Source organism: Hippopotamus amphibius, chromosome 8, assembly GCF_030028045.1.
Source record: "Hippopotamus amphibius kiboko isolate mHipAmp2 chromosome 8, mHipAmp2.hap2, whole genome shotgun sequence".
NCBI classification, from domain to species: Eukaryota; Metazoa; Chordata; class Mammalia; order Artiodactyla; family Hippopotamidae; genus Hippopotamus; species Hippopotamus amphibius.
Genome location: NC_080193.1, coordinates 75,336,798 through 75,349,805, shown reverse-complemented (window position 1 = coordinate 75,349,805; position 13,008 = coordinate 75,336,798). Strand labels below are relative to the sequence as shown.

Sequence of the window (13,008 nt, the reverse complement as noted above, 5' to 3'; positions counted from 1 at the left end):
CAGAGTAAACTACTTGGCTCACACTTCAAACAAAAACAAAATGGCAAGGCAAGGTTCAAGGTGCTGTGGTGAACATTTTGTCTTAGTACTATGAAATAATCACTGTCTGCCTTGGGCTTATGTTTAATAGCAAAGTGCATACAGATATTTACAACAGGTTTAAAGAAAAACAGAGGTCCTAGTCTGTGGTCCCAACAGTAACAACAAATAGGCATTGGCATGAACTCTTTATAAATTCTTGAGTACAGTTGTTTTGAAAGTAGAGTTCGCTTGCAATCTTCAAAAAGAGAGAACATCCTGCTGTTCCTCCAAATGTTCTCTAAGTTCACTGTGGACCGGAATCACTTCGTGTCAAGGCGTAGCAACTGCTCTTTGCCATTTATTATCAGGGACTTTAACTCTCCGTCTTCTTCCACCTCTACCCTTTCTTGGCCATTCTCAACGATTCTCTTGGTGGTGATCTTTTTGCCATTAATGATTTCGGTGGAAGTCGACATGGATTTGAAGTTGCCCGTCCCACCACTACCACAAGACATGGAGAAGGAAGAAAGGCCGCCATTCCCCACAGAACCAAAGGAAGAAAATGCTGTATCAAAAGAAGAAAAACCACCTCCAAATGCTGGAAATTCACTGAAGGTGTAGAAAAGCGGCGCGGACCCTCTGCTCCTGCTTCCTCGGGCGCTCCTCCGACCGCCCAAAATGCTGTCAAGCGGGTCTCCAAAGAAGTCAAAGGAAAACGGGTCCCGGCCGCCGAAGAACTCCCTGAAGACGTCGGCCGGGTCGCGGAAGGTGAAGACACACTCAAAAGGGTCCTCGAAGGGCCTGCCGCCCCGGCCGCCCCCGCCGCCCTCCACCCCCGCCTCGCCGTATCGGTCGTAGACGTCCCTTTTCTTGGCGTCCGACAACACCTCGTAGGCCTGGGCCACTTGTTTGAACCTCCTCTCCGCCTCCTCCTTGTTCTCAGGGTTTTTGTCCGGGTGCCACTTCAGCGCCAGCTTGCGGTACGCCTTCTTGATGGCCTCGGACGAGGCCTGGCGGGGCACGCCCAGCACCTCGTAGTAGTCCACCATGCTGGACGGCCGGCCACGGCCCGCGGGCCAAGGACACGGGCGAGCGGCGCTTCCGGCAGCCCTGGGGCACGGGCGCGAGTGCCCGCCAGGCCAGGCTGCCCAGAGGGGGCGCCCCTTGTGACGAAGCCCGCGTCTCATTGGTCGTGGCTGCATCCCAGAATGCACTCCCCACGAGGAACTCTGTGACGTGTTTCACGCGGGCGCAGAGGCCCTGCCCACGCATTCGCTCCGCCCACCCGGGCCTCTGTTGAGATGTGATCTCCCCATAGGGCTACAGTAACAGGAGTGAGCTTAGTCCTACCCTGGGCTGAAGGACAGGCAGGTGTCATTTGTCTCGGATGGTGTTTCTCCAACTTTTTGCCCTCAGGACCCTTTTGATTTTATGTGGCTTATAACGATCAGTACTTACTCCATTAAAAACTGAAACAATCGAAGTTCGCCAATTTAATAACGATAAAGCCATTACATGCTAACAGAAATCATATTTTTATGGAAAAGAAATTTAATGAAGAGTGGCATCGTTTTACCTTTTTTTACATCTCTCTGGCAGTAACAGAAGAGCGAGATTTTTATATCTGCTTCTGCATTCAATGTATTGCTATCTCATTTGTTGCCATGTAGCCACTGGGAAATTCCACTGTACACAAAAGTCAGATATCATTATCATGGAAATCGTTTTAACTTTGCAAAATTCTCTGAAGAATTCTTGGAGATCGCCAGGGTGCTCTGGCCCATAGTTTGTGAACTCTTGGTCTGGCATATCAAAATGATTAAAACTTCCTGGCCATGTTTATAGTGCTGTGGGTAAACTTGGGGTTCAGTGATTACTTCTGCTAAAACTGCTGTATCGTAACCATGATTTTCTCTTTGACATCTGACTTCTTACCACTTCCTCCTTATTCTCTCTCTGACAGTGTGTTCTTTGCTTTGATAAATGGTGAGGCAACACCAATAAAGGTCACTTAGGTTCTAAGAGGAAATGATTAACCAATGAACTCTCAACATTTCACCATAAAAGGTAGTAGATCGAAAGGGGTGCACCATTTCACCAGGACAAACTGCTGACATATCACCTTGAGGGACTGAAGCCCTGAACTTGGCACTTGGTTAGCACGCAATAAACAGTATTAGGAAGTGGATTGGGAATAGAGTTCAGTGTGAACAAAGCAGTATGGAAAAGTACAAGGTGTGTTTTGGGAAGGTTAAGTAATCCAGAATGGCAGGAGGGAAAGGGGCAGAGGGAGGGGTGAAGCAGAAGGGCTAGAGAGGAGGAATGAGCTGGAGTCCATTTTAGGGAGTTCTGAGGGCAAGGCTGAGGAGTTTGAATTCTATTCTGGGCCCTAGGCATCTGTTGACCAAGGTTTCAGGGGTGGCAGTAGCGTGGGGCCATGCTGGGGACAGCTGATGCAGGGAATCCAAAGGGACAGGTAGGGATTAGGGGCATTGGGGGATGAGGTCCTGAAGCAGGATCATGGCAGCTGGGTTTGAGAAACAGTGGTAGAATGATGTGGATTCAGCACTTGTTTGCTTGGATGTGGGGCCTAGAGCAAAGGGAGAAGGGGTGTCACATCCGTACAGAAACATTTACTGAGTCTTACTGTCTGCAAAACCATGGACGGCCACCTGGGTGAGAGAGTGGTTCCGAAGCTGAATCTGTGGACATATACGTATATATATATGAATAGATAGGTACATAGATACATGGATAGATGGAAGCAGAGACACAGAGAGAGTCTAGTAGCAGAGACAGATAGGCAAACTGGTAAAAGATACAAGGCGGAATAAGGCAAAATGCTACAGAGATTCAAGGAAGATGGTTTTGTTTCCCCTGGAGGGTCCCACAGATTATCCAGAGGACTATGGACTTGGTTATGTAGACCTTTCAGTTTAGTATCTAGCAGACCCAATCTGACTCCATCAGAGGAGCTAGGAGTATGTGGAGTGGTGGGTTTCTCAACTATTGGCTTCAGCTTTAAATCACCTTCCAGTGGGTTCCAGGAATGCTCTTACAGACACCCCACTCTTCAGTAGCTCCCAAAGCAAGACTACATTGCTGCCCTGCTCGGTTTCCTTGGCCACCCATGCTCCCCAACCACGGCACATCTCACTCTGCCCTGTAATTTCCTGGTTGTTTGTCCACCAGAGCCCTCTTGACAGGCACAGACTATTTTTAACTTGGGTTTCTGGCCCCAGCTCCTAGCATCGTGCTTGGAGGGCCAACACTTCCCATAAATATTTGATGAATGGGGAATTAACAATGGACTTTGAGTGTCAGGTCTCCACAGGTTCCAGGGCAGGAGCTTTATTGAATTGCTTAGTAGTGGTTTTTGGTCTTAATTCTTGAGAGTGGGTGTGGATTGCCTGCTATTTATACGGGTAAAGAAGATTTCCTGGTCATGGGCAGAGTCACAATCCCAAACCATCTATGGGCAAAGAGGCTTCAAAAAGTTCTGAGGTTCTGTGTGATGCAGGAAAGCCATAAAATCATTACCACGATGACTGTGTGTTTACAGCCCCTTTGTTCTGTGTAATCTACGGATGAACGCTCATGACATTGAGACTTGAGAAGAATTACTGCCTTAATGTTTAAAGTGGACTGTGAATTTCAGAATGATAGATAAGCGCACACCAGTGAGCCAAAGCATTACTACCTCTTTTCTGCTCACCTAGAATCCTTGTCCTGGAGTATTGCTGAGTGTCTGGGGCAGAGCAGGGAGAGGAGGGAGCTGCAGAGTGCATGAGTGTGACCACGTGCACAGGTGTGCGCCCATACGTAAGCACACACAAGACTGGAGGTCTGTGGAGAAAGGATACAAGGGAAAGGGACTCTAAGTACCTACTCTAAGTACCAGAATGAGGGGGCGGGGGGCTGCAGATGTGCCCTCCAGGACATCAAAGCTGTAAAGATAGCAGTTTCCCCACAAACCTCCTAAAAGATCTCCGCGGATGGGTGGCCAGTGATGTCCATGGTCAAAATGTTGGCCTCTGTGCTTTCACACTGGGATCATATAGAGCAACAGTGAATCCCCAAAAGAAAGAGTGAGGTGCTCAGTTCTGTCGGCACTCCAATTTGCCCTTTCTTGGGGAGGGCCATTTCTATTCAGCAACTACCGTACTTGCTCCCTGACCCTTCACCTGATCTTTGGAGCACCAGCTAGTGCTGGGTATTGCTGTGGGAATACATTCGACTTAGTTCCAGAGTCCTGCCATCTGCCGTTTCTTCATTTATTTTGTGGTTTTTTTGTTTGTTTTGTTTTTGTTTTCATTTTGGCTGCATTGGGTCTTCGTTGCTGCATGCAGGCTTTCTCTAGTTGTTGTGAGCAGGGGCTACTCTTCGTTGCAGTACTCGGGCTTCTCAGTGCGGTGGCTTCTCTTGTTGCAGAGCATGGGCTCTAGGCACATGTGTTTCAGTAGTTGTGGTGTGCTGGCTTAGTTTCTCCAAGGCTTGTGGGCTTTTCCCTGGCCAGGGCTTGAACCCGTGTCCCCAGCATTGGCAGGTGGATTCTTAACCACTGCACCACCAGGGAAGTTCCAGCTCTCCATTTATTTTGATTGTTAATGACTGTGGGGATTACAGGTCTACTTCTGCCTTCTGGTATGTTGTCCATTTCCATCTCAGCCTTAATACCATTGTCTGGGCCCTACTTGAGGCCTCGGGGAGTTGTGGTTAAGAGGTAGTGCTTCCAGGCTTCTACACCCAGGGCCTGGGTCTCAGATTTGCCACTTAGTAAATGCAGGACTTTGACAAATCACTTCATCCTTCTGAGCCTCAGTGTCTTTCTTTGTAAAATGGGAATAATAGTATCAGCCTTTACAGTGCTTGTTTTGGGGGATTACATAAGATGTGTTGAAAAGTACTTAGCACTATACCTGGCACATAGCACATGCTCAGTAAATACGTATTCCTCTTGTTATTTTTGTTCACTTCACCCCTTTGCCTTCAACTGATCATCAGAACTTCCCGAAGTGTCTTCTTTCTTCTGGACCCTGGGCCTGTGTGATGAGTATAGTTGACCTTTTGTTGCCTCATATATTTTGGTTTCTCTCCCTGCCTCATTGAATGAATACAGATCTGTCTTGAGAAAGGCCTTCCATGCACACAGACTCAAGTTGGTCTTCCTTTCCCATTATTCTGTACTCCAGCAGCATTCATTTCCTTCTTAGCCTGCTAGGACACAACCTCTGATGTGTCTGTCTGTTTAAACTGTCAGTCTGTCTAGGTGGAATATGAGTTCTGGGAGGCGAGAAACACAGCAGTGGTGGTCTTTATTGGAGCCTTCAGGCCCAGCACTGTGCCAGAATCAATAGATATTGGCTAGATGAATGAATCAAAAAATGATGTGATGGTTGGGCAGAGCCTTGAGTGAGCTACAGAGAAGGACATTCTTAAAGATCTCCATGGGCCAAAGGTGGGCTTGCAATGCTATGTTTTTTCCTTTCTGAAAGGTATATTCATCTTCCTGTTTCATTTCTGGAAGAGCAGCCTGCTTTGTCATCACATAGCCTTTTTTCCTCTCAGGTAACTCTCTCTTGGTTCATGAAATACTAATCTAATGGATTCAAGGTGCTGGGGATGCTTTGTCTTCTCTGTTTACTCAAGAATGTGATTTGATCGAAACAGCATGATATTGGCACAAATACAGACATATGAATCAATGAAACAGAACAGAGGGCCCAGAAATAAACCTACATACCTGCAGTCAATTGATCTTCTACAAAGGAGGTGAGAATATACAATGGAGAAGAAACAGTGGTGTTGGGAAGGCTGGACAGCCTCGTGTAAATCAATGAAGTTAAAATACTCCTTCACACCATACACAAAAATAAACTCAAAATGGCTTGAAGACTTAAATATGAGACATGACACCATAAAACTCCCAGAAGAGAACATAGGCAAAACATTCTCTGACATAAATTGTAGCAATATTTTCCATTTTAAAATTAATTAGTTAATTAATTAAGTTGCACCAAGTCTTAGTTGCGGCACATGTGCTCCTTAGTTGTGGCATGCATGTGGGATCTAGTTCCCTGATCGGCGATTGAAGCTGGGCTCCCTGCATTGAGAGTGTGGAGTCTTAACCACTGGACCACCAGGGAAGTCCCACAATATTTTCTTAGATCAATTGCCCAAGACAAAAGAAATAAAAGCAAAAGTAAACAAATGGGATCTAATCAAACATAAGCTTTTAAGTAAAGGAAACTACAAACAAAATAAAAAAACCTATGGACTGGGAGAAAATATTTGCAGATGATGTGACTGACAAGGGCTTAATTTCCAAAATATACAGACAGCTCATACAATTCAGTATTGAAAAACAAAAACAACCCAATCAAAAAATGGGCAGAAGACCTAAATAAACATTTCTCCAAAGAATACATCAAGATGGCCAACAGGCATACAAAAAGTTGCTCAACATCACTAATTATTAGAGAAATGCAAATCAAAACTACAATACGGTATCACCTCACACTGGTCAGAATGGCCATTATCAAAGAATCTACAAATAATAAATGCTAGAGAAGGTGTGGAGACACTCCTACACTTTTGGTGGGAATGTAAATTGGGGCAGCCACTATGGAAAATAGTGTGGAGTTTCCTTAAAAAACAAAAAAATAGAGTTACCATATAATCCAGCAATCCCATTCCTGGGCATATATCTAGAACAGACAAAGACTCTAATTTGAAAAGATAATGCACCTCAATGTTTGCAGCATTACTGTTTATAATAGTCAAGACATGGAAGCAGCCTAAATGTCCATTGACAGGTGAATGGATAAAGATGTGGTTTATATGTCTGTATATATATATGCATACATATACACATATATACATACACACAATGGAATATTACTCAGCCATAAAAAAAGAATGAAATAATGCCATTTGCAGCAACATGGATAGACCTAGAGATCATCATACTGAGTGATGTAAGTCAGACAGAGAAAGGCAAATATTATATGATATCACTTATATGTGGAGTCTATGAAATAATACAAATAAACTTATTTACTAAACAGAAGCAGACCCACAGAGGTAGAAAAAAAATTTATGGTTACCAAAGGCGAAAGCAGGGGAGGGATAAATTAGGGGTATTGGATTAACACATACACACCATTATATATAAAATGAACAACAAGGATTTACTGTATAGCACAGGAAACTATATTCAGTATCTTATAAAAACTGTAATGGAAAAAATCTGAAAAAGAATATATATATAACTGAATCGCTTCGCTGTACGCCGAAAACTAACACAATATTGTAAATCAACTATACTTCAATTAAAAAAAATGATTCAGTAGTTGTTAAGGAATTCCAGCCAGTGAAACTTATTGCCGATGAAGCGACCTAGGCAAGTTCCGCCCTCTTTATCTCTAAAAGTAAACTTACAGCTACCTCTAGCTGACTGGCAGCTAGCGTCATGTGATATAATCAAACATTAACTTCAACTAAGTGAGAGAGGGCAGACCTCTGGCAGTGACAGTCTTGGTGGCAACGGCAGGGGCACAATGACAGCAGGATCCCAGGGTCCACGTCCACTTGTCCTGGGCCTGCTGCTGTGTGCGCTCAGCCCTGCCCTGTCCCGGGGTGGGAAGCTGTTGGTGGTCCCCTTAGAAGGCAGCCACTGGCTGAGTTTGGTTCCGGTCGTCCAACAGCTGCAGCACAGGGGACATGACATAGTGGTCCTCGCACCTGATGCCTCCGTGTACATTAAAGAAGAAGCATTTTTTACCTTGAAGAGGTACCCCGTGCCATTCCGAAGGGAGGACTTGCAAGCAGCTTTTAACAGCCTTGGGAGTACTGTTTTTGAGAATGATTCTTTTCTGCAGCGTGTGGTCAAAACATACAAGAAAGTCAAAGAGGACTCGGCTGTGCTTTTTTCCGCCTGCTCCCATTTACTGCACAACAAGGAGCTGATGGCCTCCCTGGCGGCAAGCAGCTTTGATGCTGTGTTGACAGACCCTATCCTTCCCTGCGGCACCATCGTGGCGGAGTACCTGGCTGTGCCTGCCGTGTTCTACTTGAATGGACTGCCGTGCAGCCTGGACTTTCAGGGTACCCAGTGTCCCAACCCACCATCCTATGTGCCCAGGCCTCTGTCTTCTAACTCAGATCACATGACCTTCCTGCAGCGAGTGAAGAATATGTTGATCGCCTGGTCAGAGGGCTTTCTGTGCAGTGTGGTCTATTCCCCGTACGCGCCACTTGCCTCCGAGGTCCTTCAGAAAGACGTGACTGTCCAGGACCTTATGAGCTATGGGTCTGTCTGGCTTCTGAGAAAAGATTTTGTGAATAATTACCCGAGGCCCATCATGCCCAATACAGTCTTTGTTGGTGGGATCAACTGCGCTAGCAAGAAGCCACTATCTCAGGTGTGTACTTGAGTGGAAATTCTATATGCCGGTATTCCAGCATGTACTTTGGGTCGATGAGCTGGCCACAGATATGCTGAGTGGGTAAGCTAAGATATCTCAAGTACCTTCTCTCGTTCATTTCTATCTCACCCATCTCCTAGGTCTGAGTTGTAATTAATAACTGTGTTTGGCATCATCTTCTGGGTTTCTTTTATCGGATACTTTAGGAAAGCGTACTTTGGTCACTTTGTCCTCTGTGCTACAGTGGATAGTAATCAATTAGAGGCAACACGGGTTAAATGCCACAAACACAGGGCTCTGGCTTCAGGGTTCCTTGCAGAGAACAAAACTGTGCAGCATGCACTTTGCCTGTGATCGGGTTCCTGGTTAAAGGTCCAGTTTCTAGATATTCTGACAGGAAGCTGAATCCTGCAGTTCTGTTTCCTCTAATAAGCAAATCACCAGACTGCCAGGTTCTGACATGGGGTAGAGGGTTCATGCATTTCCCTCTCTTACATGCTTATATGTTAATTTTCCCCCTACACAATGGGAAGTATGCAAAACAAAGTAGCATTCACATGCTCTTCCAAATCTCAACAGAGGAGATGGAGAATAGCAGGAGCGGCTCCCCACATGGGGGTTTGGGAAGGATTCTTCAAGAAGGTGACATTTCAGTGGGCATACATTCATTTATTCTTCAAGTATTGGTTGAGGATGTGCTGGTAGCCCAGGGCTTTCCAGCGCTGAGTCTGGCTCCTACTAAGGGGCTGTCATCGTCCTCGGAGAGTGATGCATCTTACTCCCAGTGTGCCTCTGACATCCCTCATATGTTAAATGATCATGTAACTCTCAGAGGCAGGAGAAACTAGGGCTGCAGGAAGAAAACCAGGTGACACATCAGGTGCCAGGTGAACGCCTCCACCCCACTGCTGCAAGACAGGGTCTCCTGAATGGGGCTCTGATTCTGCTCCTGTAACGTGGAGAGAGATCTGAAAAGCCCTCAAGGGTCCCACGGCAATAAGATTCTGGGACTCACGGCCCGTTGGACACCTTTGTGTCTGGTGGGGTGGTCTGGTGAAGAAAGAAGGAGGTGGTGTTGATTTTCTGAAAGCAAGATGAGAAAATCTAAGAGTATAGAAAACAATTAATATTCTCTTTCCGACAGAGGAAAGGAAGGGGTGAAATATCATCAAACCAGTGCGTGTATCTCAGGTGAAAGGCAAGAAAGCTAGTGAGCATGTCCAAGCAAGATTTTCATTTCATCACTTTGCATTAGGTTTGCCATTGCCTTGGGGCAGTCTTTATTTATTTACATGATTTCCTTCTTTCTTTAGGATGTTTGATGGGGGAGGCTGCAGCACTTTATCAACCACCTTTCTTGATATTATATTTTTATATCATTTGTTGATATATCTTTCCCCTGTCAATGTGTCTAAGTGGTGAATTGTATTGAGTATGTGTTGATTGCTGCTTTGTTTGATGCATATGAGCTTAGGTGTGGGAATGTCTCTGTAAATTGTACCTGATAGTAGCTCTCCTTGTCCTATTTTAAATGCCTTTAGTAAGAAATTCCACTTATTATATATTAATATCATTCCTCTATTGTTTTGTTTACATTTCCCTAGTGTCTCTTTAGTACTCCATGCCTTCAACCTTCTTTCTTTTTAAGCAACATGGAACTGATATTCTTAACCTAGTCAGGCAAATTCCTTTAATAGTGAAATTTTGTCTGCTTGGACTTAGCAATCAATAGATATGATTATAATTCTTCCACTTCATTTTTATTTTGCTTTGTCATCCCCCCTTTTCTTGATTTTTTTTGGTTTCTCACATTGCTGTTATCTTCCCCCCTTTGTTTATCAAAGAATGTTACCCTGCACTTCCCTCCCTCTAGTGGGGACCATCCTCTTCCCAGTGCTATTGGTAAACGTCCTGAACTTTTCAAGAATAAAGATAAAATCTGTATTTGGTAATGAGAGTCCATAGGGAAATCGCAGTCTGGTGTTGGTCAACCTTTGGGATGTCTGAAAGAATAAAGACAGCAGAGCAGCATCGAGAGGAAAGGCCTGAAACTCAGTGATTCCAGGATGTCTATCAGTCAATTCCCTTTCAGGGTGAGAGACCATCTTTGTAGATATGCAGAGATTCAGAGATGATATCTGCACATTCACGCTGGGTGTGAGGAAAATAACCAAACAGAAGATGGGTGAGAACAGACTTGAAGATGAAAAGGGGAAGAAAGAGTGGGGACCAGGGAAGCTTGCAGTGTTTGTAAGTGACTCTGAACGTATAATGATAAAGCCACATGTTTCCAACATACCGAGTGTTTCTGGCTTCTTGGAAAACAAAAGGCATTTGGGAAGGAAAATCTAATAAAAGGCTGGAACTAAAAATTCTAAACGTGCGGCAAAAGCCAGGACTTTTATATTAAAAGCCTCCTTGCAGTAGGCAAGTATTTTCACTTCGAGGGGAGCCTCATTTTTTTTGAAACAGGATAAGAGGTGTGGGATGGAGGTTTATTTCAGTCAACGTGTGGCTTTGCTCTTTGGCCATTCCAGAGACTGTGAAGTCAGGACAAGATTTAGGGGAAGTTTTGCCAAGTAGTGGGTGGACCTCACCATTACTGAATCTCCTACTGGCCCAGAATCCACACTGGACACGATAATGCAAGCTCTGCAGTTTGCCCTTCTGTAAACTGTAGATGAACTTTCATGCCATTTAAACTCCAGCCAAGTGCTATTATCTAACTCTGGGTGTTTATGGCCCTGTGGGTTTCTTTTGTGTTAATCACATCCTGCTGGTCAGCTGAGTGGGTGTGGAAGGGTGTGAAAGGAGGGGACATTGGACTTGGCTCTTTCCAAACCAGGTTAAAGTAAGAGTGGGTTTCACGAAGGCAAGGAGATCCTAGGAAATTTAGGAAATTCAGCAGGTGGGGGTGGGGGGAAGATGATACCCACTCTCTGGCTTTTCAGCTGAGCCTGATGGGAAAGACCAAGACACAGCCGCCAGGAGCCAGGGGCCTCAGAAAGGGCCTGAGGCTGGTGAGGGTGGACTAGACACTGAGATGGCCAGGGAGTGGGGCTGGTCAATATCAGGGCTTTACCGGCCACGCTCAGAATCAAGCTTGGCAGCCGACTCTGAAAATCGTGTTTGCTGAGCCCTGTCTGAAGTCTCCTAGCTCCCATCCAGGGTAGCCAGCATCCTGGTTTGTCCAGAGCTCTTCTGCTTTTAACACTGAAAGTCCCAGGAAACCTCTCAGTTCTGGCAAACCATAGCATATCACACAGTCTCACTAATTCCCTCGGCTCTCTTTGGAGACATACAAAACTATCTGGGGACTTGGAAATAATTAGATCATGAGTAACCGACAGTTGGGGGAAAATCGCCTACTTATGCTTTGCTCTGTTTCCTTTAAATGGATTCCCACTCTGAGTGTGTGCCCTGCATGTGTGTGCATGCAGGTGTGCGTGCGTGTGTTTCCTGAAGCCTGGAGCACTCTGGCGTTGGCTCTGAAGTTTGGGAACAGAGCAGGTGGAGCTAAGATTATTGTTGGGGCTGAATCTAGGGGATTTGTGCCTTTCTTCCTGAGACACACCCACCCCTCCCCTCCAGGTTCTTGTTTCAGCACTCTGGCTAACGCTGCTATTCTTCTGATTGAGTTATTTTTGTTGCATCCTTTCAGAGCTTCTGTTTGACATCCATCTCTAAGTCTGTTCCTCATTAGTTTAGCGAGGGGCCTTTGCCAGGTCATACTCCAGGGTCTGTATTTACTAGTTGGGATCGCTGCCTTCTCTGATTCTCACCCTATACACACAGACATTTTCTAAAATCCCATCTTCCTGCTTCATTCCAGGGAACCACAGGTTGCTTGTGTCTAACAGTTGTAAAATTCATTGTTAACTAAAAAATCAATCACATTTACTGTTCAAATACACCAAAACTCACTTGATTAAAAAAAATTACTCTTGGGGACTTCCCTGGCATTCCAGTAGTTAAGACTCTGCACTTCAAATGCAGGGGCTGCAGGTTCGATCCCTGGTCAGGGAACCAGATCCCACATGCCACTTGGCGACCAAAGGAAAAAAAATTACTCCTTGATTAAAAACAAGTTGCCTTAATGGCAATAGGAGGCCATTAGCAAAGGGAAGGGCTTTGAATCAATTCAGTCTCCAGGTTTTGAACGATGCTGTCTCACATGCAGGGGGGAACAAGCTGGTGTAATCTGCAGAGGGCTTAGCATGCAGCACTCTCTCTGTTCTTCATTCCTTATTCCTTGGGTCCTCTGGCCCAGAAGTTTCTTCAGAAAGTCCCATTGCCTCATCTTGAGCTTTGTCCTTAAATAGCCAAGGCTGTGATACCTGCAGGTGATCCGTGTTGGGTGCCTCCTGAGACAACCGAGCGGCCTTACAGGTGCAGCCTTCCTTGGGTGACAGTGACGGACATAGTGACAGAAGGAATTGGCTTCTGCAACCGGATGTGAGCACTCTATGAGGATCATATGCTGGGTGGGTGAAGACTCTGTCCGTTGCCCCTTCCCCCAAGTGGCTTTGGTAGTCAGGGTTTACTCACATGTCCTTGACCT

The 13,008-nt window shown here is 45.4% G+C and overlaps 2 protein-coding genes across 5 annotated transcripts in view; one reads left to right on the top strand and one right to left on the bottom strand.

Annotated features, from left to right (window-relative positions):
• The window catches only part of LOC130858127 (UDP-glucuronosyltransferase 1-6-like), a 97,768-nt gene that overhangs the window by 71,242 nt on the left and 13,518 nt on the right, over positions 1–13,008 (top strand). Inside the window, exon 1 of one of the 4 annotated variants that reach the window (XM_057744015.1) lies at positions 7,542–8,444. The exons of the other annotated variants lie outside the window; for them this stretch is intronic. Coding sequence (XP_057599998.1) covers positions 7,581–8,444 — 864 coding nt within the window. The 5' untranslated portion in view covers positions 7,542–7,580. Of the gene's footprint in view, positions 1–7,541; positions 8,445–13,008 lie in introns of those variants that run through there. 4 annotated transcript variants of the gene reach the window in all.
• On the bottom strand, positions 108–1,188 carry LOC130858128 (dnaJ homolog subfamily B member 3-like). Its single transcript, XM_057744018.1, has one exon. The coding sequence runs from the start codon at positions 1,068–1,070 to the stop codon at positions 342–344; it is 729 nt and encodes a 242-aa protein (XP_057600001.1). The 5' UTR covers positions 1,071–1,188; the 3' UTR covers positions 108–341.

What these genes read in the sequence shown, in the direction of transcription:
- LOC130858128 (XM_057744018.1), bottom strand. Translation starts at nt 1,070, where the DNA reads ATGGTGGACTACTACGAGGTGCTGGGCGTGCCCCGCCAGGCCTCGTCC.